The sequence below is a fragment of the Chelonoidis abingdonii genome, chromosome 24, assembly GCF_003597395.2.
Source record: "Chelonoidis abingdonii isolate Lonesome George chromosome 24, CheloAbing_2.0, whole genome shotgun sequence".
Lineage (NCBI taxonomy): Eukaryota > Metazoa > Chordata > Testudines > Testudinidae > Chelonoidis > Chelonoidis abingdonii.
Window position 1 is genome coordinate 4,396,302 of NC_133792.1, and position 24,795 is coordinate 4,421,096.

The window sequence follows — 24,795 nt, forward strand, 5'->3', positions numbered from 1 at the left end:
AGTGGAGTGTTTATTATACATCTGCACAGCTTGAATATAATGGTGCTTGTGCAGGAAGGCAACACAATAGCTCCATAGATAACATCCAGGCACACACTTGAAAGACAAAGAGGGAAGATTTGTCTTTGAGGATCCTAGATCCTGTTCCAGAGACGATGCAGGCCAGGCTGGGAGCCTGAAGATCAAAAGGTCACTAAGTAGTTAAAAGCGTTCTGAGGAGGGGGGTGTCAGTGGCCTGGGGCTGTCACGGGAGCTAACCCGGAGAGTCTCTGAGCAGTACTCTGTAGGAAGTCAGACCTGCAGGGTCCCCATGTGGAAGATGGTTTGACTTCTGGCAAGATGGACAGGCATGCAATCTCTGTTCTCTGATTGGCCCTGAGTAAATACTTTGCTTCAAAGAGGCTGGTCACTGGGTACCGCTGTTGCTGCTCCTGCAGGCAGCAGCCCTGCCAGGGTTGGACGTAAAGCAGCCCTGCCGGGGTTGATCACAGGGGACTACAGCCAGAGCCTGGTCTACAGAGAAGGGCAATGAAAATGATTGAGAGTGTCAAACAGCTTCCATAGAAGGAGAGATTAAAACGGCTGGGACTGTTCATCTTAGAAAAGAGACAACTAAGGGGGAATATGATAGACGGCTATAAAATCATGAACGGTGTGTAGAAAATGAATTGAGAAGTGTTATTTATCCCCTTGCATAACACAACAGTTAGGGGTCACCCAGTGAAATTAATGGGCAGCAGATTTAAAACAAACAAAAGAAAGTATTTCTTCACACAGCGCACAGTCAGGCTGTGGAATTAGTTGCCATGGGATGATGTGAAGGCCAAAAGTCTCACAGTTGAAAAGAGAACTAGATAAATTCCTGAAGGATAGGTCCATCTATGGCTATTAGCCAGGATGGTCAGGGACAGAATCCCATGCTCCAGATGTCCCTAATCCTCCAAAAGCTGGGACTGGATGATGGGGGACGGATCACTTGAAATTGCCCTATTCTGTTCTCTGAAGAATCTGGCACTAGCCACTGTCAGAGACAGGATACTGGGGCTAGATGGACCATTGATCTGACCTAGTGTGGTCATTCTTATGTTCTTATGAGTAAAGTAATATTAACATGCATTTTTAGAGAAAAAAATATATTATATTTACAGTTGCTTTTTATGTAGTTAATGGATTTCTAAATAAAGTAATTAAATAATGGTACATAGTATTAATTACAAAGGAATAAAGGAGAGGTATTAAGACATATGTAATCATTCATTCTTATAAAAAATAATTTTATGCAATTGGTACAATTCTAAATAAAGTTGATTAAACAAATGCACAAAGGTCATATAATATTAGTGATAGAGACAGAGAATAGTACCATAGAATTAGTTATATTGTACAGGGTACAGTTATTCTACAACTACTTTTCAAAATGACCCAAGAAAGTTTTAATAAAGCAAGAAAGGGAAAAAGGCAGAGAGGAGAAAAGCATCTCACACCACAGACTGTTACTTGTTAAATGCAGAAACCCCTGTCTAGGAGCTTGCCACAAATGATACCTCATTGGCTGAGTCAGTCAGAAGGAACTCTTTAGCAATGGTACCTTTTGCAGAATCGCACGTCATAGAATATTAAATTGCATCACATTTTCCTGAGTCACTTTGAAGGTTTTTCTAAGCCCAGGGCTTTGTATAGAAGCATTCACTGTATCATATTAAAATATAAATTAGAGCTAAAATACCAGTCAAAAGGGGCATGCATGTGAATATTTTTATTAAACATTTTACAAAACCTGTGTAAATACAGCAATCAGCCTTACTTGGAAATTAGCACCTATTGGCATTAGCTGTAAGGAGGCCTCTTAATCTTAGTAAAGCTTTAACTAAGTGAATAGCCCAGCCAAACTAGAACTTGATAAAATACAGGTAGGAATTGAAGAGAAACAGTTAAATGAAAAAGAGTCCCATTCAATGACATCACATAGGGCAGTCGACAAAATATTGACAAATTTTATAAGTGGTTGTATACAAATGCTAGAAGTCTAAATACTAAGATACTGAACAGCAGTGCCTGTTATTAAAGGAGTATATTGATATATAGGCATCACAGAAACTCGGTGGAACAATGACAATCAGTGGGACCAGGTATTACCTGGATACAAAATATACAGGAGTGACAGAGAAGGTCGTGCTGATGGGGGAGTGGCATTATATGTGAAAAAAGCATATAGTCGCATATATTAAAAATCTTAAATGAATCAAACTGTACCATAGAATCTCTATGGATAGAAATTCCTTGCTTGAATAATAAGAATATAGGAGTAGGAATATTTTACTGACCACCTGATCAGGATGGTGAGAGTGACTGTGAAATATGCAGGGTGATTAGAGAGGCTATAAAAATAGAAAATAGTAACAATGGGGGATTTCAGCTATTCCCATATTGACTGAGAACATGTCACCTCAGGATGGGATACAAAGATAAAGACTGTAGATGCTATTAAGACTACTTCTTGGAGCAGCTAGTCCTGGAACCCCCCAAGAGGAGAGAGAATTCTTGATTTAGTCCTAAGTGGAGTACAGGATCTGGTCAAAGAGGTGGTATAGCTGAACCGCATGCTAATAGCAACCATAATATAATTAAATGTAATATCTTTGTGGCTGGTGAAATACCGATGAAGCCCACCACAGTAGCATTTAACTGCAGAAAAGGGAACTACACAAAAATGAGAAAGCTAGTTAAATGAAAATTAAAAGGATGGAAAGGTTTTAAAACATGATAATAGAAGCTCAAGTGGAAGACTAAGATGATCCAAAAAATGCCATCATGGCCAAAAAACAGAGTAGAAGAGGTAGTTAGAAGCAAAAAAGCAACCTTTAAAAATTAGAATCCTACTGAGGAAAGTTAAAAGGAGCATAAACTCTGGCAAGTCAAGTGTAAAAGTATGATCAGGCAGCCCCCCCAAAAATTTGAAGAGCAACTGGCAAAAGACTCAAAAACCAACAGCATTTTTTAAAAGTACATTAGAAGCAGGGAGCCTTTAGAGTGGAGCCACTGGACAATCAAAGTGCTACAGAAGCACTCAAAAAAACCAAGGCCATTATGGAGAAGATAAATGAATTCTTTGTATGACTATTCACTGAGATTCCCACATCTGAGCTATTCTTTTTAGGTGAGAAATCTGAGGAGCTGTCCCAGATTGAGGTGTCCATAGAGGATGTTTTGGAACAAATTGATAAACAGTAATACATTACCAGGACCCAAAGGTATTCACCCAAGAGTTCTGAAGGAACTCAGATATGAAATTGCAGAACTGTGGTATGTAAGCTATTTCTTAAATCAGCCTCTGTACCAGATGACTAGATTATAGCTAATGTGATACCAATTTTTAAAAAAGGCTCCAGGAGCGATCCTGGCAATTACAGCCAGTAAGGATAATGCAGCATACAAAGAAGACATGCCAAGATGCATTAAATGGATACTCTTCTCATCCCTTCAAGACCTGGACTTCGCAGATGATCTCGCTCTCCTATCACATACCCAGCACCATATACAAGAAAAAACAACTTGACTCAACGCATTCAGCCAGCAAATTGGACTGAAAATCAACTGCAGTAAGACAGATATCATAACCTTTAATATTGCCTCACCATCGCCACTTTCGATAGAAGATCATGTTCTCACCAGTGTAGAAACATTCGCATACTTGGGCAGCACCATCAGTGAGAACGGTGGAACAAGCCAGGACATCTGGAACAAAATTGGTAAAGCCAGGAACACCATGAGGAGCTTAAATACAGTCTAGAAATCATCAAAATTCAACACCAAAACCAAACTCAAGATTTATCAGCGCTGCATACTTTCAAACACTACTTTATAGTGCAGAATGCTGGGGAATGAGAGTCTGACATGACCAAACTGTCGTCATTCCATAAAACCTGCCTTGGAAAAATCCTCCGTATATTTTGGCCCAGAACAATCTCAAGCCAAGATCGTTTGACACAGTGCAGTCAAGAGGATCTAAGCACCATCACTGCCAGGAGGCGTTGGAGATGGATCAGTCATGTGCTTCGGATGGAAACTGATGTCATCACCGGAGTAGCAATAAGATGGACACCTGAAGGCAAGCAAAAACGAGACCACCTGAAAACAACATGGCGAAGAGCTATGGAAGCTGAGCTGAAAAACCTGGGGCCCAGCTGGGGAACCATTGAAAGACTTGCCAGAAACAGACAAGAGTGGAGGAGCTTCGTCACTGCCCTAGACGCCAGAGACGTAATAGGAACATGATGATGATGATGATGAAGAAGGCTAACTTCAGTACTAGTCAAATTGTTTCAAACTTCAGCAAAGAAGAGAATTATCAGATAACATAGATGAACACAATTTGTTGGGGAAGAGTCAACGTGGTTTTTGTCAATGGAAATCATGCCTCACCAATCTATTAGAATTCTTGGAAGGAGTCAACAAGCATGTGGGCAAGAGTGATCCAGTGAACACAGTGTACTTGGACTTTCCGAAAGCCTTTGACAAGGTCCCTCACCAAAGGCTCTTAAGCAAAGTAAGCCATCATGGGATAAGAGAGAAGGTCCTCTCCTGGATCAGTAACTTGTTAAAAGACAGGAAACAAAGGGTAGGAGTAAATGGTTCATTTTCAGAATGGAGAGAGATATATAATGGTGTCCCCTGGGATCTGTAATGGGACCAGTGCTCTTCAATGTATTCGTAAATGATCTGGAAAAAGGGGGAACAGTAAGGTGGCAAAGTTTGCAGATGATACACAGTTACTCAAAATAATTGAGTCCAAGCAGACTGCAAAGAGTTGCAAAGCGATCTCACAAAACTGGGTGTCTGGGCAAGAAAAGGGCAGATGAAATGCAATGTTGGTAAGTGCAAAATAATGCATAGTGGAAAACATGATCCCAACTATACATACAAAATGATGGGATCTAAATTAGCTGTTACTACTCAAGAAAGAGATCTTAGCATCTTCATGGATAGTTCTCTGACAACATCCTCTCAATGTGCAGTGTCAGTCAGCAAAGCTAACAGAATCTTAGTAACCATTAGGAAAGGGATAAATAATAAGACAGTAAATATCATAATGCCACTGTGTAAATGCATGGTATACCCACATCTTGAATACTGCATGCAGTTCTGGTTGCCCATCTCAAAAAAGATCTATTAGAATTTAAAAAGGTACAGAGGAGGGCCACAAAAATGATTAAAGGTGTGGAATAGCTTCTGTATGAGGAGAGAGTAATAAGACAGGGACTTTTCAGGTTGGAAAAGAGACAGCTAAGGGATGGATATGATACAGGTCTATAAAATCATCAATGGCACAAAGAAAGTGAAGGAGGAAGTATTATTTACCCCTTTGCATAACACAAGAACTAGGGGTCACCTAATAAAATTAATAGGCAGCAGGCTTAAAACAACCAAAACAAAGTACTTCTTCGCATAATATGCCATCAACCAATGGAACTCATTGCCAGGGCATGTTGTGAAGGCCAAAATTATAATGGGTTTCAAAAAAGAATTAGATAAATTCATGGATAATAGGCCCCTCCCTCAATGGCATTTAGGCAAAATGGTCACTAATGCAACTCCATACTCTTGGTGTCCCCTAACCTCTAACTGCCATAAACTGGGAGTGGATGACTGGGGATGGATCACTCAATGATTACCTGGCTGGTTGATTTCCCCCTGAAGCACCTGGCAGTGGTAACTGTTGGAAGACAAGATCCTGATCTAGCTGGACCGTTGGTCTGACCCATTATGGCTGTTCTTATGAATGTTCCTATGTAAAGATGGGGGGCGGGGGGCAAAGCCATTGACTACTCTGTGCTGACACACCAGTAAAAAACTTCAATCCCAAATTCCTTTTCTTTTTAACTGATAAAAAAGCCATGTAATATAATCAAAATGTGTCAACGTCTTTACTTTTAGCCACACGATACGGAGTCGTCTGCAGAACAGTTACTTTTTTTGCATGTAATTTACCATCACATTGACACAACCCCAAAGAATTAATTTTCCTGCACTTCTTTATAACTGTACATTGTGTCGTGCCTTTAAAACAGTAACCTCTAGCACAATCCTCTGTCCTGGCCCCACCTCTCTTAACATTTTGGTTTTGTTATAGCCAAAGAGGAAGAGGTCTAATGAAATAAAAATTACATTACAATGTTTAAAATATATCCAATCCCAACCTTTAACTAGTAATGTTAGCTCGTGTTTCACGTTTTGCCTAAATGAATTGTCCAGTTATACCAAAAAATCCAACCAAACAACTTTTCTAAAGACAGTGTATAGAGATGGAACATAGGCCAATAATAGGCTTATCACTTGTAAATTGCAAAGAAAGTGTTAGATTTCAGGCTGCAATACAAGTTGAGGTTTTTTACAATACAAATACAATTTTAAAAGGCATGAAGGTCAGAGACAACAAGGTAGCCTCTGACACTGTTATCTGAAGAAACAGCCCCCAGCTCAAACACTGTCCTCTTCCTTTCCTGACATTATTTTTAATCTAAAGCTGACACGTTCTCCATATTCTTGTCCTAAACATTCTGCTTTTAATCACATCCAATGAAGTTTTAAAAAAGAAACTATCCAAAACTTTGAAAAGTTTAATATGAATCCTGGGGTCTGGGGATAAGACAGCTGGGCTGGATTTTAGGGGAACATTGATAACTGCCTGAAATCTTTATTTAGTTAAACGGTTTTGCGTCAGTTCTTGGTTAGTTGTTATGCTTTAGCATGGGCAAGCGTTTGTCATACAGAAACTCTCGCCGACTTCATGAGGCATTATTTACCCACTGTTTTGCCAGTCTTCCTAATTGCTTTTACAATGGACTATCAGAAAAAGTAAATAAATAACATTAACAAAATGTGGATTATATACTTGGCGATATTTTGTAGCAGCACCTGCAAAGCAACAATTAAATGTTTTGGTTTTGTTTGTCATCACATTCAGGGAGCCCTAAAGAATTATTGTTTCTGTTTTTGTAACAGTTTACATTTTATTTTTACACAAGCTGTAACCCTTGATACTTCACAGCGTTAACTACTGCAGGGTCACTAGAGGAGAGACCTGAGGAATTACTGAAAACAGAGGGGAAGGTGAAGGTTAAGGGGTGACTTGATTACAGTCTGTAAGTACCTGCATGGGGAACATATATTTAATAATGAGCTTTCTAGCAGAGAAAGGTTTAACATAAGCCAGTGACTGGAAGTTGAAACTAGACAAATTCAGACTGGAAATAAAGTGTAAATTTTTAACAGTGAGAGTAATTAACCTCAGAAACACTTTATCAAGGATTGTGGTGGATTCTCCATCACTGACAATTTTTAAATCAAGGCTTGATGTTTTTCTAACAGATCTGCTCTAGGGATGACTGTGGGGCAGGTCTCTGTCCTGTGTGATATAGGAGATCAGGCTAGATGATCACAAGATCCTTTCTGGCCTTGGAATCTATGCATAGAGTTCCTTGCATTCATCCTCAAATTCCAGTCTAAAGTGATTTTGAAATCACATAGGCATTTTTGACTCATTCTGTGTGTGTGTGAGAGAGAGAGAGAGAAATATGTACTACTTTCACCATGGAAATGCAACCACATTTTTGTTGGTCTTTAATGCTTAACAGTGTAAGCACCTCAGCCTAGAGTTTCCTGCCCTGATGGGAGCCACCCCAGAGAACGTGAGGGTAATTTGTTTGTCATGGTCAACCAGTCTCTCAGATGTAGTTCACATCAAGAGTGCCAAATATTATTAGAAATTGGACTGAGTCTGTCAACTCATTTAATAGGTGGTATCATAATAGACAATAATAGTTGAGGCAAACATATTACCATCAGATGGTAATTACTTTATCACTACAAAGAAGGCAGGGTTGAACTGCAGATCTTCAAGGAAAGTCCATGTCTCACATTTCCCAAATCATCCAGTATCTGTGTATTATATTCTTAATATAACATGTGTCATGTAGACATGGAAGGCTTTCTTTCTAAACGTGTATTGATTGGAAATTAAAATGGTTACAGTGTGTGTGTGTGTGTGTGTGTGTGTGTGTGTGTGTACTGAATTGAAATAGATATGTGTAACTGGATTTGTGAGGTGTGGATTCAGCCAGAGTAACATACAAGGGCAGCTTGGCTCAGGCTATTTCTACATTTATGGCCCTGTGTAGAGTGCAGACACAGCACGCTGCCCTGCCTCTTGTATAAATAGCAGTGCAGGCTGTGCGGCACTGCTTAGGTGAGTAAAGTAAAGACACACCAGAACCTTCCACATCTACGCTGTTGTTTTTAGCAGTGCAATGTTGTGAAGACCTGCTGTGAAAGGCTCTTTCAGTGGAGAAAGGCTCTGGCAGCTCCCTGCTGCTGGAGCCTTTCTCCACTGCCTCCTCCTTGCCAGAGCCTTTCACTGCCATGTGGACACAGCCTGCTTTTTGCTGTGGTATGTGTCTATACGTTCCCTACACTGCAAGTGTGGACAAGGCCTACCGTGTGAAACTGACTGGCTGGAAAGTCACTTTAAGTGAGAGATTAAATTATAGGAATATTGTAGGAAGTGAATTTTTAAAAGAACTCAAAAAGCAGTTATGAAAAAGTAGTTAATATAAAACTTCTTGACTGGATTCTCCACGTATATGAGATTGTATGTGCCAATAATACATGACTGCTGTAGATTCACAATGGAATGGAAACAAAACACGCTGTTTCTCCAACTTAAAATGTTTGTGCATCAGTGAGTGTTGTTTCTTGCATTTAGGAGTCCTGTAGTCTGGTTGAATGGGCTTTTTTAACTGCAAAAATAAACTCTGACCTGTGCAGTACAGAATTGAGAATTGTCAACTTTTCAAAGCTGTGAAAGTCAAGAATGCAAAGGCAGGAAGTGGTTAGGAGAAAAAAATCTAACTAGACAGTCCCCAGGATGCTGCCACAGATTAAGTAGTTGTTGTTTTATGTAATGAGTAATGCATGATGATCTTAAAAAAAAGAAAAAAAAGGGGGGAAAAGTGTGTTGGTTGTGGCCAAAAGAAAACTCATTTGCTCTTGCTTTCTTTTCATCTAAATGCATCCCATGGTTTTTGCCCAGTTGTTGAGATACTAGAATAAATCCAATAAAAGTAGAAATGCTAAAACCTGCTCCTCTTTTCTATCTGAGATACCGAGGGATACATCCTGTGACCTGTGTTGTACCTGCAGCATCATCCTTTCACTCACAACAAGAATATGTTGAGTGTCTAGGAGATGAAATGGAATGAGTTGTGTGGCTTGAATATCAAATAGGGGCATGTGGCCAGTAACCAGACTATCATTCTGAGTTTGAAGTGGATCTGAAATAAGGTTTTGCAGGCCCATGCAGGATAATTTCTTGTGTGAGCATCAAGAGATATATAGGAAGTGGGTTAGCTGTTTATTAAATCTACAGGGGCTGATCTTTCTGTTAAGCTGGAGCTCCTTGGTAGTTACAGAACTGATGCTTTAAATAAGTATGTGTTAGTGTTTTGGGGATTAGGGAGTAGTAGTGGAATAATGTTTGTAGGTTGGTCTTTCTCAGGTAAGGTCAGGCAAGAGCCAGCCTGCCTGTTCTCTGGAAATTATCCTCTTAGTAGCGGGTAGATAAAAAATAGCAATGAGCATGAAGAGAGAAGGTTCTGGGGGCCTGAAAAGGTTTTTCTGATTCAGGCATTCGTCGATCAAGAGACTTTAAGGCCGGGAGGGACCAGTAGACCATCTTGGTCTCAGCTTCTGTATCACACAGCCCATTACATTTCACCCAGTTATCTGTGTATTGAGCTCAATAACTTGTATTAGACTAAAGCATCTTCCAGCAAGAGATGGAAAATCTGCCTCTTCCCTTGGGAGTTTGTTCCAATGGTAAATCCCCTTCACTGTTAAAACTATGTCTAATTTGAATGTGTCTGGTTTCAACTCCCAGCCACAGATTCCTGTGCTGCCTTTCTCTGGTATTGTAAAGAGTCCTTTGGACCCCATGGAGGCACTCGCATACTGTAATCAAGGCACCTCTCAGACTTCATTTTGATAAACTAAATGGATTGAGCTCCTCTTAAGTCTCTCACTGGAAGGCATTTTCTCCTGCCATCAAATCATTTGTATGGCTCTTCTCTGTACCCTCGAGTTTAAAATGTGGGCAGCAGAACTGGACAGAGTATTCCAGTGTCAGTCTCACCGATGCCATATTCAGAGGTAAAGTCATCTACCTAATTTTCCTCACTACTCTCCTGTTCATACATCCAAGGATCGCATTAACCCTTTTTGCCACAGCATCGCACTGGGAACAGATGTTGTCCACTATGACCCCTAAATCCTTTTCGTAGTTACTGTTCTCCAGGATAGTCCCCCATTCTGTAGGTGTCATAGGGACCGCTCGCTGCTCTGGTGCCTCCTCCTGGCAGCTCTGGGGATTAGCTCTTTCCAGGTGCTGCGCCCTCCTCTGGTAGTCTCTCCACCCGTTATCTTTTCTCACCCTGGGGCCCCTGTCATTCCAGGAATTTCAGCTTCCACTTCGTGACTTGGTCCTCCGGCCAGGTGACTATGGTCCTCCCTCTCTGAGGTATCAAATTATTTCAGTGCCTACTGTCCTAGGCAGTCCACTCTCCACTGCATGGTCTGTGGCACTTCCCCGGTGTCTGGTAAGGGAACCCACTCCTGCCCTCTATTCCAACTTCCGTCTCTCCCCCTTTCTGGGTTTGCCAGCTCCCAACTCCCTCTTCCCAGGGAATAACTATAGGCTCCTTGCTTCCAACATGCCTCCCGTCTCCCAGCGAGTGACTGCAGCCTACTTCCCTGCAGCGCCTAGATGCTCTCAGCTCCTGGGCTTTATATGGGCCCCTCCTGTTCCCATCCATCTGAGTCTCATTTAATCAATCCCTGCTCCCTGGCTCCTCCTCCAAGTGCAGCCTGTGCAGTCAATTCACCAAGCTAGCCACCTGAACGCCTTCAGGCCTTGTATGGGGTGGACACTCCATCATAGTAGGCATGGCATATATTCCTTTTTCCTAGAAGGTTTGACCTTTCATTTGGCTGTATTAAGATGCATTTTTAATGGACTCAGTTTACCAAGTGATCCAGACTGACCTATGTGACTTAGCACTCCAGTAATTTTTGTCATTCACAAACTTTATCAGCAGTGCTTTTATATTTACTTCAAGATCAGTGATGAAAAACTGAATAGCGTCAGGCCGAGAATCAATCCCTGCGGAGCCCCACTAGAAACATCCCCACTCGATAATTCCCATTGGCATATACTTTTTGGGATCTGTTAGTTAGTCAAGGTCTTAATCCATTTAACATGTGCTTTATTGATACTGTGTAATTTTTTAATCATAGTGTTGTAGGGTACTAGATCATGTCTTACAGAAGTCCAAGCTGCACAGTTGCCTTTATCAAACAGACTTGTAATCTCATCAAAGAATAAAGTTAAGTTTGTTTGACAAGATCTATTTTCCATAAAACCATGTTGACTGGTATTAATTATATTTCTATCTGTTAATTTTTTATCAGTTGAATCTCATATCAGCTTTTCCATTATTTTGCCTGAGATTGATGTCAGGTAACCAACCTATAGTTATCCAGGTCATCCAGCTTTCTTTTTTTGAACATTGGCACAGCATTAGCACTCTTCAGTCTTCTGGAATTTCCCTGGTAATAAAAAATTTATTAAAAATGAGCATCAGTGGGCCAGAGGTCTTTTTACCAATTCTTTTCGGACTCCTGAGTGCCTGTTATCCAGATCTGCTGATTTTAAAACATTATCCCTTGTAAATGATGTTTAACATTCTCTGTGGTTAATAACGGACTGGAAAGTACTTCATTATCCTCATGTGATATAAGTACATTGTTCTGCTTCTTCCCAAATACACAACAGAAATATTTATTGAGTACTTCTGCTTTTTCTGTATTATTGTTAACAATTATCCCATCTCCATCTAGAAATGCACCTATACGATTGCTAGGATTTCGTTTGTTCCTAATATAGTTAAAACAGACAAACAAAAAATCAAAAAGACTCCTTCACGTTGTCCTTAGCCCTTCCAGCCATGGAATTTTCCTAATGTCCTTAGCTTCCCTTATCAATTTTCCATATTTTATACTTTTAATTTAGATGAATTGCTACCTATTTCCTCCATTTCCCATTTGTTGTTATGTTATTTTTTTTATTTCTAATTGCTGCCTTCACTTTGCCACTGAACCAGGATATGCTTTTAGCCAAAGTTGTCCTCTTTCCTGATTGTGAAATCAGGGCTTTTGGGACGTCTAATAAATTCTTCTTAAAGAACTCTTTATTTTCATTGACATTTTTCTATGTAAATTCATCTTTTATCAGTTGTAAAAGCTCTGAATGATTGGGGGGGCCTCTATTGGGGGGCTCAGGAATAATTTTCTTTTCTGTTTGGAGGCTACTAATTATACAGTTCATTTTTTAATGAGACTGAGGGGGTGAGAATGTCTGATGTCTGGCAGCCCCACTGTGACTGACCCATTTGAAAGAGCAACTCCATATCTCTGTAGGAGGATGTGCAGTAATTGTTACAGAAGATTGTTTTCATTGTTCATTTACTCCTCTTCTTTTCATCCCCTCACTACTGTCCCCTGTGCAATTTTTCTTTCAATTATAGCAGTGATTTCCCGATCAGTTGCCTCCTTTGGGTTGCACCACATACTATCTTTTCTCCTGATACTATAAAATAGTATATGGTTAGTTTTACAGTATATTTATGAGTACTTTGGTGGTATCTTCATTTTAATATCCAAAGCAATCAGGTTTCCTCCTCTTCCACTATTTCATGGTCTAATAGATATCTGCAGTAGCATATCTTAACCTGATATTCATCCTGAGTTTTCTGTTACTTAATTTCATCCATTACTCCTAATTATAATAGCACGTTAAACTATGTTTGGCAATTTTTCTGTCTCCTTGGTGTTTCCATTATCTCTTAGCATGTCTGCTGCTCTGTAGCCTTTGGTCAGCTGAGCTACTGTATATATATTTATCTCTTTTAGTCTGTCCTTATACATTGATCCTGCAATCTTCCACATTATATGTGTTCATCTTTGAATTTTCTCCAGTTTGTTTATACCCAGTGCTGGTGACAAGGTGCCCAAGACTGGACATATGAGTGGATTCAGGACAGTCAAATAAAGGGACTGCATTCTGATGATTCCTCTGCCTGTGAAACCCCAAACTGCTCATTTTCTTTTGCTGCCATATCACATTACCAGAGTTGAATGAATTTGCTGCCCATTATCAGCTGTAGATCTTGGTCAGATTTTTGTTTTCCAGGTTTCTCCCTTCTGGTAAGTATCTATCTGTGCTTTTTAAAAGACTGTTTTCCTGCAAGATAGTATTAGCTTTGTTTTTCCAAAGTGGAATCTCATTTTCTTTCATAAGTCAGTTTGTTGATGCTGTTTAAGGTTGTTTTCATTACTAATAAATAGTTTTAATACCTTTGTAAGTACTTAACATTTTATCACTCATTTATCAGACACATACACAGTAATCTTAAATAAACCATAGTAAACAGAAGTATCGTTATTTTGGTGTCAGTAACTAGAAGTTGAGCTAGAAAATAAGAATTCTTATTTTTTCCTCTTCCCTGCACCCAGGGAGCACTTGAAGAGGAGTCCGAAGAGCCCGAAAGCAGAGGGCTCTGATTCTGTGACATCTCAGTCCTCGCCGAGTGAAGAGCCTGGAACAATGACGGAGGTGAAGGTGAAAACAGAGATACCAGATGACTATATTCAAGAGGTGATCTGGCAGGATGACACCAAAGATTCCAAGAAAAACATAAAGGATGGGCCAGGAGATGTGCCAGCAGAAATCTGTGTGGTGATTGGAGGGGTCCGCAACCAGCAGACACTTGGTAAGCTACTGGCTAACCGGTCTGTTGGTGATTGGTTCCTGGTTTCCCAGTATGAGTCTTATCAAGTGTGGGGAGAGCAGAGAACTTCTGGAAAGGAGGTTGCTAAACGCTCAGCTCTACCCGGTAGCACTAAGCTGAACTTTTAAAGCTGAATCTACAGCCAGGCAGAAGATTATTCAATCCCTCTCTCTTTATTATTATTGTTTATTTGTATCACAGTCATGCCTAAAGACCCAAGCAAGATCAGGGTCTCTCTGAGTTAGGTGCCATATACCCATGCACACTCTCTCTCTCTTTCTGTCTCTCTCTCTGCCCTAAAGGATTTACAATCTAAATAGACAAGAGAAAGGAAGGAAGAATTATTATCCTCGCTTTACAGATAGGGCCCTGAGGTTCAGAACGATTAAATGACTTGTGCAGCAGCACACAAGACACTTTGGTGGCAAAGTCAGGAGTTGAACCTAAATCTCTGGAATGGAGCTAGTCAAAAAATAGGGGGCGAGATCCCCGGAGAAAAAATTATCAAAAACACCAAACTCTTTGGCTGGAAACTGAAAACTTGGGATTTCAGCTGAAATGTTTTGTTTTCAGCAGTTGTGGGCTGACAACATTGGCCAAAAAGTGCCAAATGCTGAAATATTTTTGGTTTTTTGACAAAAAAAAAATTGAATTTTTTGAGGGAAGCAGACACTTTCCATGGAAAGGTTAATTGAGATAAAAACCAAATTTGCAGTTAGAAAAGTTTTGGAAAATTTTTAACCACCTCCTGAGGCAAGTGCCTTAAACCACAAGACCATCCTTCATCTTTCTCCTTATAAGTATTCCAGAGAGAGGGCATTTTTGCAAACTACTGAAAGAGGGAGACAGCTGCTTTCAACAGTGACTCCTCCACCAACTCTAAATGGAAGGGTTTCTGCCAGCAGCTTAACAAGGCTGAGCTCCAAGAACAGTTGCTGAAACAAGAATACATCTCATGTAACAGGAAGAGGAAGGAGTTAGACCATAGGGAAAGCAATTTATTAGTGTTAGACACTGGGAAGGAAACTAGTATGAGTTGCCTGGAGTTACCATAGTTTATTTGCAGTTAGTATTAATGTTTCGTCTGTCCCAGTGGTTTATTTCTGATTTTAGACTCATGATCATAACCCCAGCTGCTGCAGAGAGAACCCCTAGAATCTGTCATTAGCCAGGGGCTGGTCCAGGGTGTTGGATTTTTCTGATCCTCTTACACCATGTTTGTCGTCCACTCCCCAGCTAGAACAACTATTACAAAAGGCACTTCTCTTCTCTCCTTTCAAGTTGGAAGTACCAGCAGCCCATGGGACCTAACTGGCGCCTGGCTGCTGACCTTCCACAGCCTAAAAAGGGAAAACTGCTGTTTAAATAGGGGAAAGAAAGGGTGAAGAGACACACAGCAGGCCTGTTTGATCCCATAATTAGATCTACCTTAATAATGACATTATAATTTGGTGGAAAATGTATTCAGAACTGTAAGGGGCAGAGAGACCCCACAATTCCCTGCTGGTGAAGAGAAGCACCAAGTGGGTTGCCCCACTGGCAGGGCCGGAGCGCCACAGGCCTGTCCTGGAAGGAGAGCTGGTGATCAGGTGTTCCAAGGGACCTCAGTCACAGCAGGTGCTAGTGCTTTGGCAGTGCCTTCTGTCCCTCCCCAGAGGGGCTGTGACTCCGGAAGCCATAGCTCTGTAGAGTCTCCTCCAAAGAACTGTGCGTGAGCTCCTCCTGCTGGCTCCGTGTCAGCAGGCAGCTCACAAATACTGTTGCCGCTGAGCTGTGGTTCCTAGATACACAATACTAGTGTGGAAACTGAGAAATCGACAGAAGGCAGCCATGTTGGCATCTGCTGAATTTGGAAATGCATCAGAATGCCATGTCGGCCAAGGGCAGGACAACCCTCGGAGATGATGCGTGTTACCAGTAGGGGAAGGTTATGTTGTGGGAGGGGAAAGAGATACTTTTATCAGGTTTGAAGCAACAAGGAGTGAACTAAAAAATGAATGGGGAAAATTCTCCTAGCCAGCAGTGGCCCTTTAAATGAATTGTGCATCATATTTTTTTATTTTATACCCTAGTTGCTAGATTTCTTTAAAGCCAACTGGATCCTGAGGGAGTTGACAGTTAGCAGCTGATTCCATTGTGCAGAGCCCTGTGAGTGTATCCATTCGTCGGGCCCCTGTTCGTTTGGGAGGTGGCACATGGACTGGCGCTGAACCAAGTACTGCACTCTGAGTGAACGGAAGTGCCCCAGTCACTATTTCAAACTGGTTCCCACTCAGTGCATGTGCCCCCACTCCCCTTTACTGCCCTACAAAACACACAAATTGGCAGTATTGCCATAGCGGCAAACATCAACTCTGCAACTTGGGCAATCGTTGCCTCGCAGGTGGCATTTTGCTGCTGTTCTTCGTTTGGGGTTAGCAAAGCTTGGACAGGTGTGTAAGGAGAGGCTGCTTGTTGTCTGCAGCTGCATGAGTTCTCCAGGAGATTTGCCTTCTGAAAACTTGACTGTGAACTGACCCAGTTCCCCGTTGTTTCAGTTGCTTCAGCAGTGAAGGCAAACTGGGGTGGGGTTTTACTTTTCTTCATCAGAGAAATTGAGACGCGAGGTGTTTAAAGTGGTAATTTTATATGGGATATAATAGTAAAGGAAGAATTGATGAGGGGGAAGGTAACAGATCCCCTCCACATTCTATAATGTGCCATTACCGGAGTATCACTTTTCATACCATGTGAGAGGTGTTGTCAGGTAAATAGGAAGTGGATTGTCCACATCAGGTCTGCTCTACGTCCCTCGGCAACAGTGACTCTGAGGGTTGCAAAGCATTTGAAGGTTCCACCGTGACAAGGAGCTTTCTTCACCAGACAGAGCTATGACTCCAGGGGTCAGTTTGAAATCCTGACCAGGCGGCTTTGCTCCTTGTCTGAGATAGATGTTGCCCCCTTGCTTGCCCTCAGCCAGGATGTACTCTTGCTGTTACGGTTAGGCCTGCATTGTTTGAGGCAGATGCATAGATCAGTCATTCCCAATCCTCTTATTCAGCTACCTGTCTCCAGAAATTTGGACTGCTTCAAATTCTGTTCTCACTGGCTTTGGAACAGCCCAGACTGCATGGTGGGTTAGAGTTAATACAACTAAATAGGGTTCAAGCAGTGGTGGTGCCCAGAGTATTAGTCCCTCAAGCTTGATGTACCAGCCGTGGTCCATCTCTGATTAGTGACTACTGGGTTACAGCACTTGCTCATCTTCTCTTGAGCATTGTGTCACGGCTCAGGCATCACATGCAAGCAAGCGAGTTTACAGAACAATTGGCAGTAACTTTGGGACCTGATCAATGGTTGAATGACAAAATTCTGACAACCCAAATCCCTCTGTTCTCTAAATCTTGACAGACTAGCCTAAGGAACATCTGGATGGCCTCACCTGTTAGTAGTTTCTAACAATGAGCAGCTCAGAAATGTAATTTTACTGGTGACCTCACCTGCTGCCTTTGGGCCCCAAGCTGTCTGAATAGCTCCACACTGATGTTTCCTGGAGAGGCGCAGCTTGGCAGGCAGACAGACAGGCAGACCTGATCCCACAAAAATCTATCTGGGAGCCAAGAGGCAATGAGTGGGACATGGCCCTTTCTACTGGGAAGGTGAGAAAAGAGGAGCTGAGACTTAATGTTTTTTTGTGAATGGCCTAATGTCTGTCTTGTAACGTTGCGAATTTGATCATTTCAGAGTTTGGACTTGGGGAGATTATATCATCTGGGATTTGATCAGGAGGAAGTTTGTGTTAGACTGCATTTAAACCCTCACATGTGGGCAGTGATGCACCATCAGAAACTTACTGAGGAGGACTTTCCAAGTGGATTGGTGGGAACATAAATGTTAGAGAGAGCAGACGAGGAGTGAGACAGTGGTTCTGTGTGAACCCTTTTGTTCTGAAGCCAGGCAGCTAATTTGTACCTACTTGATTCAAGCCAGGGTGCAGATGCCTCATCTACTAAGCAGCTTTGGGACTTCCAATATTTATGCTGAATTAGACCATGAGGCGCAAAACCTTAGAAAATTCTGCGTAGCCTTTGACATCTTGGTAGAAGCACAGGACATTACTCAAGTGTTTGACATTTTTACTAGGTTTCAACCCTCGTTATCTTTTGGAAATTTATCCACTTTAAGGGCTCTTGTCTGATTTTTTTGTGCAATTTAGATGGAAAAGCAGTGGAACACAGCTCTCCTGTTGGATATACACGAAATCGATACTCAGGCACCTGGATTTTTGACCATGCATTGAGATACACATCCGGTATGTGATGAAAGGGTGTGAAAGTTTGACCAGGGATCACAGAGCAAGGGGAAGCTCTAGATGCAACTGGAATGTTGCACAAATTCCAAACCCAAGACTCAGGAAAAATCTGGCTAAGTCTAATACACCAATTAACCGTGCACATTCCGTCCTCATCTCTTTCCATGCCTCGGACAGTTTTAACCTGCATGACTGGTCCCAACATGGCCAAGAGTCTAGAGTGGCCCTGTGACCATAGCAGCAGTGCCCAAGGCCACACAAGCATGTCCTTTGTAAGCCGCTAGCATGCAGGGTGTCTTTTTTCACCTTGTCTTTCCTCCCCCTGAAATAACACACACATTGTGACAAATCATCATCACCTTCTCTTATTTTGGGGATGAGTGTGGATGTTTCTACTCCCTCCCCTCCCCAAAAAGCACTGCAGTGCAGGATCTTCTAAACAAAGGCCTCTATTTTTAGGGTTCCTCTTGTTGTAACTTGAGGACTCCAGTACTTGCTTAGGTCCCATGACAACCTCTGCAAGTTGTCCTGTCTTTAGGGCATGGAGCTTTAACTGTTCTCACCTTACCACTTGAGGGCTCAAAGGAGTTGGCTAGATGTACGTTCATCTGAGGATGTGGAGCAAACACCGTTTGGGAAATTAGCCTAGAGCCCAGGAGAACATCAGCACAAAGAGAGACTATGTTGAGTCAGCCCTCCTGCTTCTTTTATATTATGGCACAAGCAGTCCTGTACACCAGGCTTTTCTGGAAGCTGTGATTTTAGTGTTCAGTATGGTGAAAGGCGAGGGACTTGACCTGCGTGTATATGGGGAGAAAGTAAAATGGAAACCCGCAGGGTCTCAGTGACAGTGGATATAGATCACTGGCCTTTCACCTTTGGAGATCTGGGGTTCAAATGCTGGCTTAAGTCACAGGTGACAAGGAGTTTGGTGGGTCTTTCATCTTGGCCCTGTGTATCCACATCTGAAACTCCCATATGTTAGATCACTAGGAGGATCTGCCCAGGAGAAGCCAAAGGGCAGACTAGCAGAGGATCAGCAGCTTTGGCAAATCCATTGGCCCATAGCCAGCACTAACAGCCTTTCACCTCTTTTGGCATCAGATTCATGGACACTTGTTTTCAGATGAGGAATCTCCTGTGTTCATGTTGGAAATGCAAGTTCAGGTTTTTGCTAGAAGGCAACACGTGGTTACATGTAGGCTATTTTTTTTCTTTGTGGAATGCTGCTCAACTAAATGTACTTACATGTGACAGATGATTTCCAGGGAAGTGGGGAGAAATACAAAAGAAAGACGCACAGGCTAAAAAAGATCAGAATAGAGCCCCTCATTCTTTTTGTTTTCTCCATGATCTTCATGTATGCAAATCTGCCCCTGGGTATTTGGCTGGTTTTGCTGTGAGTTATGTTGTTCTCCTCTTGGTGTGACAGGTCCTTAACAGTGAAATGGAATTGTTATTCTTTGTAACCGAAGTGGTGAAGAGTATTTTCACTGACTTGAAGATACTTGGTTCTGAGTACTCCTATAAAAAGAGGATTTGGGTTAGGGGAGAAGTATAATGAATTATTTAATATGTAAAGTGATGTCAGAGGGATGATATCAACCTGTTGAGGCCCAAAATTTGGCCTACTTTGAATTTGTTAAAATCTGCTGCAGGCTGGCCCCGGTATTATGACTCTCTTCATATTCAAAAAATGAATCTCTTGCTAAGAAACAGATGGAAGTGGATTTGGTTTGCTCTCCTCCCTGAGTGTGATTTCCCCTTCTGAGAATGAATACAACATTTTAGATTTTGTTTCGAAAGACATCTTACTCTCACACTGCTATAGCACACTGTACTGTAGTGTGTTCTAGTGAGCGCCCTCTGCAGTTCCAGCACCATTGGCGAGGAATAAATACCCTTCGCAACTCAAGGGGCATTCCCATAGCAATGTTTATTCAGAGACAAAGCAGACTTCTACTCTGTTAGAAACAAAAGGGACACAATCCAGTCAGCTTCCTCAAACCAAAAGGGACAGGTCATTGAATGAGAAGGAAAGGACATAAATAACAGTACACAGATAACTGGTTGACATTTTCCCTTGAAAGACATCACTCAGCCGAGCAAGTATGATCAAGAAACAAAAAAAGCAGGTGACTATTTGCTTGAATTTGTATGGGAGTGTGCTTTGGCCAAACTCATGCTCCTTTGGTGTTTACTCACGTCCATGAGTTTTACTGGCTCTGCATGGTCAGGAAAAGTAAATTTAAAAGAGACATTATCAAATAGCCGTGGACATTACATTTTAAATTCACACAAAATAATGTTCTTCCCCACCCCCACAGGGGCAGCTCCAGGCACCAGCGCTCCAAATGCGTGCCTGGGGCAGCAAGCCACAGGGGGCGCTCTGCCGGCTGCCGGGAGGGCGGCAGGCAGGCTGCCTTCGGTGGCATGCCTACGGAGGGTCCGCTGGTCCCGCAGCTTCGGCGGACCTCCTGCAGGCATGCCGCCGAAACCGCAGGACCGGGGACCTCCCGCAGGCAAGCCGCCGAAGGCAGCCTGCCTGCGGTGCTTGGGGTGGCAAAATACCTAGAACCGCCCCTGTCCCATTCCCGCCCCCCCCCCGGGTTTCCCCTAAAAGGGAGCAGGAACAGCGCTCCATAACTAATCATCGCTTACAGCACAATTAACAAATTGTGTGTCACTGCAAAGCATGATTTACAACCAGTCATGAGGGTTTTTTTTTTTAAAGTATACAAATTTTAAATAACAAATATATTTGAGGAAGTCTCTAACTGCTTATGAATGTTCTGTGAACAGCAGAGGCTGCATTCATTGACAACTAATTTTGTCATTGCAAATTATTCTCCCAGCTCAACTTTTGTGTCTCTGTTACTGCTGACTGCTTGTAGGTACATATCTTCTGAGATCAGATAAGCAAACTGAGAGGCGGAAATACAGCGATCAGAAGAGTTTTACCTATAAAGGTCTAAAGTTCATTTTAATCTAGCTGGTATCTTCCTGGATACGTACCAAATCTCTTTGTGTGGAAATTACATTGCTTGAGAAATTTTGAAGATAAAAAAAGCGGAAATACTAGTTCAAGGTTTATTCAACTACTAGAAAATTATTATTAAATCATAATTCAGGATATATTGAGAGTGGTTCTTCCAAATTAATAAACTTATAAAGATATATGGAAATGGAAATGCAGCAAAGTGTGTCAAGTACTCTTACTCAGCAAGAAAGGATCTAGAGGTGGACAGTGGAGTACAGATTCCATGCACTTAACTCCACAAACCTTCCAAACCCTCTCTTGCTGACAGCTGCACTGTCCTCTCATCAGTTTGTGGCTGTCTCTGTATCATGGGGCTGTCTGCTTGTTACTGATTTAATATGGTAATCTGTACTTTTCTGTCCTGTTTTTCAGGGTCTTATGAGTGTGGAATATGTGGGAAGAAATACAAGTATTACAACTGTTTCCAGACCCATGTGCGGGCGCATAGAGGTATCTCTCTCCTGCTCAAACCTTTGAGAATCTTAGGTTAACATTCATGCTTTTGAGATTCCTCTGCTGCTACTGCCTGTCATTATAATGAGCCTACCAAGTACCACTGTTAGGATGAACTCTTCTGCAGTCAGAAGGAAGGGGGATCCGTGCTCCCGCAGTATTCTTTCTGGACATCACCATGAGCTACTACATTCAATTAATTTAAATAAGATATCAGTGAAATTTTCTACAGGGGTCTCTTACTCTCTTCCTGTGAGGGGCTGTGATTTGGGGTGCACTGCTGTATGTGGGTGTATTCCTCTCTGATGCAGTATTCCAAATGAATCAGCAATCCAGTTCCTGTAGTGATGATAGGCATCTGTCCATGGCTCCCCAAATTCCTGCCAATCCTGTATATTTTAATCCATTTCTGTTTTGCTGGAAATCAGTTGGGTAATGACGGACCAAAAAAAAAACATTTCAGTATCTCTAAGGATATTGGTGCGTTGTAAATAGATTATCCAAAGCACTTGTGTGTCTTCAAGGAAAGGAGTTTTATGCAAGTAAAACATGTATGATGATCATGTTTGTCATTACTTAAATACTTACTGAGATTCTTAATATTGGCTGCTAAATTCTTTATCATATTTTTCTATAGTGTACTGTAGTGTCTCCATATCATCTTTATATTAAAGGTTGAAATGGCACTTCCAGTCAAAATCTCTTTTTTCAGTTGATTGTAACTTTCAAAATGTACTTCTGGTATAAAAATCACAAGGAGTCCAGTGTCACCTGCAAGAGTAACACATTTATTTGGGCATAAGCTTTCATGGGTAAAAAACCCACCCACGAAAGCTTATGCCTAAAATTTGTTAGTCTTCAAGGTACCACTGTACTCTTCATTGTTTTTGTGGATACAGACTAACACAGCTACCCCTCTGATACTTCTGGTATGAAATTTCTCATGCTTAGTCTAAGGAATATTGTGTGAAAATTTTCTAGAAGTCTGGCCATTTTTAAGTAATCTGAGCATTGAGGAAAGCATTTCTTGGCTGTAAAACTTTTTTGTTGTCATTCAGAAATGGCTTTATTGAAAAACTGCACACTTGGCATGGTCAAAGCATTGCTTTGACTTTCTTGAAGCAGTATGATTACAAAATAACCGATTGTGCAATAACAGAATTATGGACTTTTGAAACTGTGACATCAAGCATACAGGTGCATTTATTTTATTTCACTTCGGAGACTAACACTGAAGTGTCTCTCTCTGAATATTTTAGGGGTATCTTTTTTAAGTGCCCACATTGTGATAACACCTGCATGTTTTTGGATATATTTTCTGTACATAATGATTATGGCTGGAATTATCAAAGGAGCCTATGGGAGTGAGGTGCCCAATTCCCAATGGCTGTTTTGAAAATCCCAGCATAAAACATTATAATGTATATTAAAGATGAAGATTACAAATATCAAGTCTCAGAAGTCAGCAAATATGAGAGTTAAGAGTGAGTTAACACTTCCCATTTCTGGATAAATACTATAATACGTCCTTTAATCACATGGTCACATACTATTTCTCAAATAATGCAGTATAATATTATACAGTTTCTTCTACAGCCTTACGTACATGTTGGTAGCATGTTCTAATATTTTGTACTACTTTGTGAATGTCAGCAAAGTCCTTGACCGTCACTTATATAAGCAGTACTACAAATTAGTAGCATACCATAGTTGAAGCAAAACATAAGGCAATAGTGAAGTGCGTTATCTGTTGGCATATAAAAGATTTGCAAGTGTAACATTAATTGTTTCAGTAACTACTGTAATTAGATTGTAAATTAGGCGGGGCAAAGACTGTTCCTTGCTGTGTTTCTATATAGCACCTAACACAATGGGACCCTAATCTCAGCTGGCGTCCAGAAACATCACTGTAGCACCACTGATTAAGTATAGTATGTCACATTTTATTGTAAAGACATGATTATTTTTAATTCAGTTGAATACTTAGGGTGAAATCCTCTCTCTCTCTCTTCTCAGGTGTTAATAGGACTGTTTCCTTTAGTGGAAAAAGGATCTTATCTTTAGCTTCTGAAAACATATATTTTTATATGTGTTTATGGAGAAAATTAGTTTCCAAATTATTTCTACTTGTGAATTTAGAAATATGTTAATAATTTGCAAATCCGAGGTGAACAAGCACAGTTTACGTATGCAACAAATTCTTATCTGAAATTAAATACATTTTCATGGCATTTTTAAAAGCATGCACCCAGTACTTGGTGAAAATAATACTTGAATTTTATTAAGGCAGTTTGAGGATAGGTCACATTAACAATATAAATTAGCTATTTCTTCACAATCACACTATCAAATAAGAAATCATAAATGAATATTTACTATTGCCAGAGCTCTATAAATGTCATTCATTGATAAAAGCAGCAAAGAGTCCTGTGGCACCTTATAGACTAACAGACGTATTGGAGCATGAGCTTTTGTGGGTGAATACCCACTACATGCATCCGACGAAGTGGGTATTCACCCACGAAAGCTCATGCTCCAATACGTCTGTTAGTCTATAAGGTGCCACAGGACGCTTTGCTGCTTTTACAGATCCAGACTAACATGGCTACCCCTCTGACACTTGACATTCATTGATAAATAGATTGTGAGGTACTACAGTAATAAATTACTGTTCACAGGTATATCTGCCTGTACAGGGAAAATATCCTGTTGAACGTATATAGTACATGTTCAGTGAAAAAATAGTAAATGGCATAATACCACATGGAGAGAATGTTTTCCATTAAGCACAGTATACTGGACCATTCCAATAATGAGGATGAAATCAGTGAAACCATACAAGAATGAAAGAAGTGTATTGCAAGATGCTTTACATGTGTATATAAAGTTGTAGAAAAAAAGTGTATATTATATTGTAATGAGTAACAGTACGAGATGACCATGTCATTAGCACGTGGGCCGACTGAACTTTGTAGATACAATCATAACTTTGGCATTTCCTCACTGCTGAGTTTTTAAATTCAAATTCTTATGTCCACGTAATTGGATTTTAAGTCCAAAGCCACTGGTGACACTGCTCCCCCAGCTCTGTTTGACCCTCTAAGGCACTGGTA

General features: G+C 41.1%; 1 protein-coding gene across 1 annotated transcript in view; it reads left to right on the forward strand.

Moving 5' to 3' along the window:
- Nucleotides 1-24,795, forward strand: part of ZNF618 (zinc finger protein 618) — a 142,443-nt gene that overhangs the window by 34,270 nt on the left and 83,378 nt on the right. The window contains exons 3-5 of the mRNA XM_032772883.2: nucleotides 13,624-13,880; nucleotides 18,094-18,189; nucleotides 21,602-21,679. Of these exons, the coding sequence (XP_032628774.1) occupies nucleotides 13,624-13,880; nucleotides 18,094-18,189; nucleotides 21,602-21,679 (431 nt within the window). The remainder of the gene's footprint in view (nucleotides 1-13,623; nucleotides 13,881-18,093; nucleotides 18,190-21,601; nucleotides 21,680-24,795) is intronic.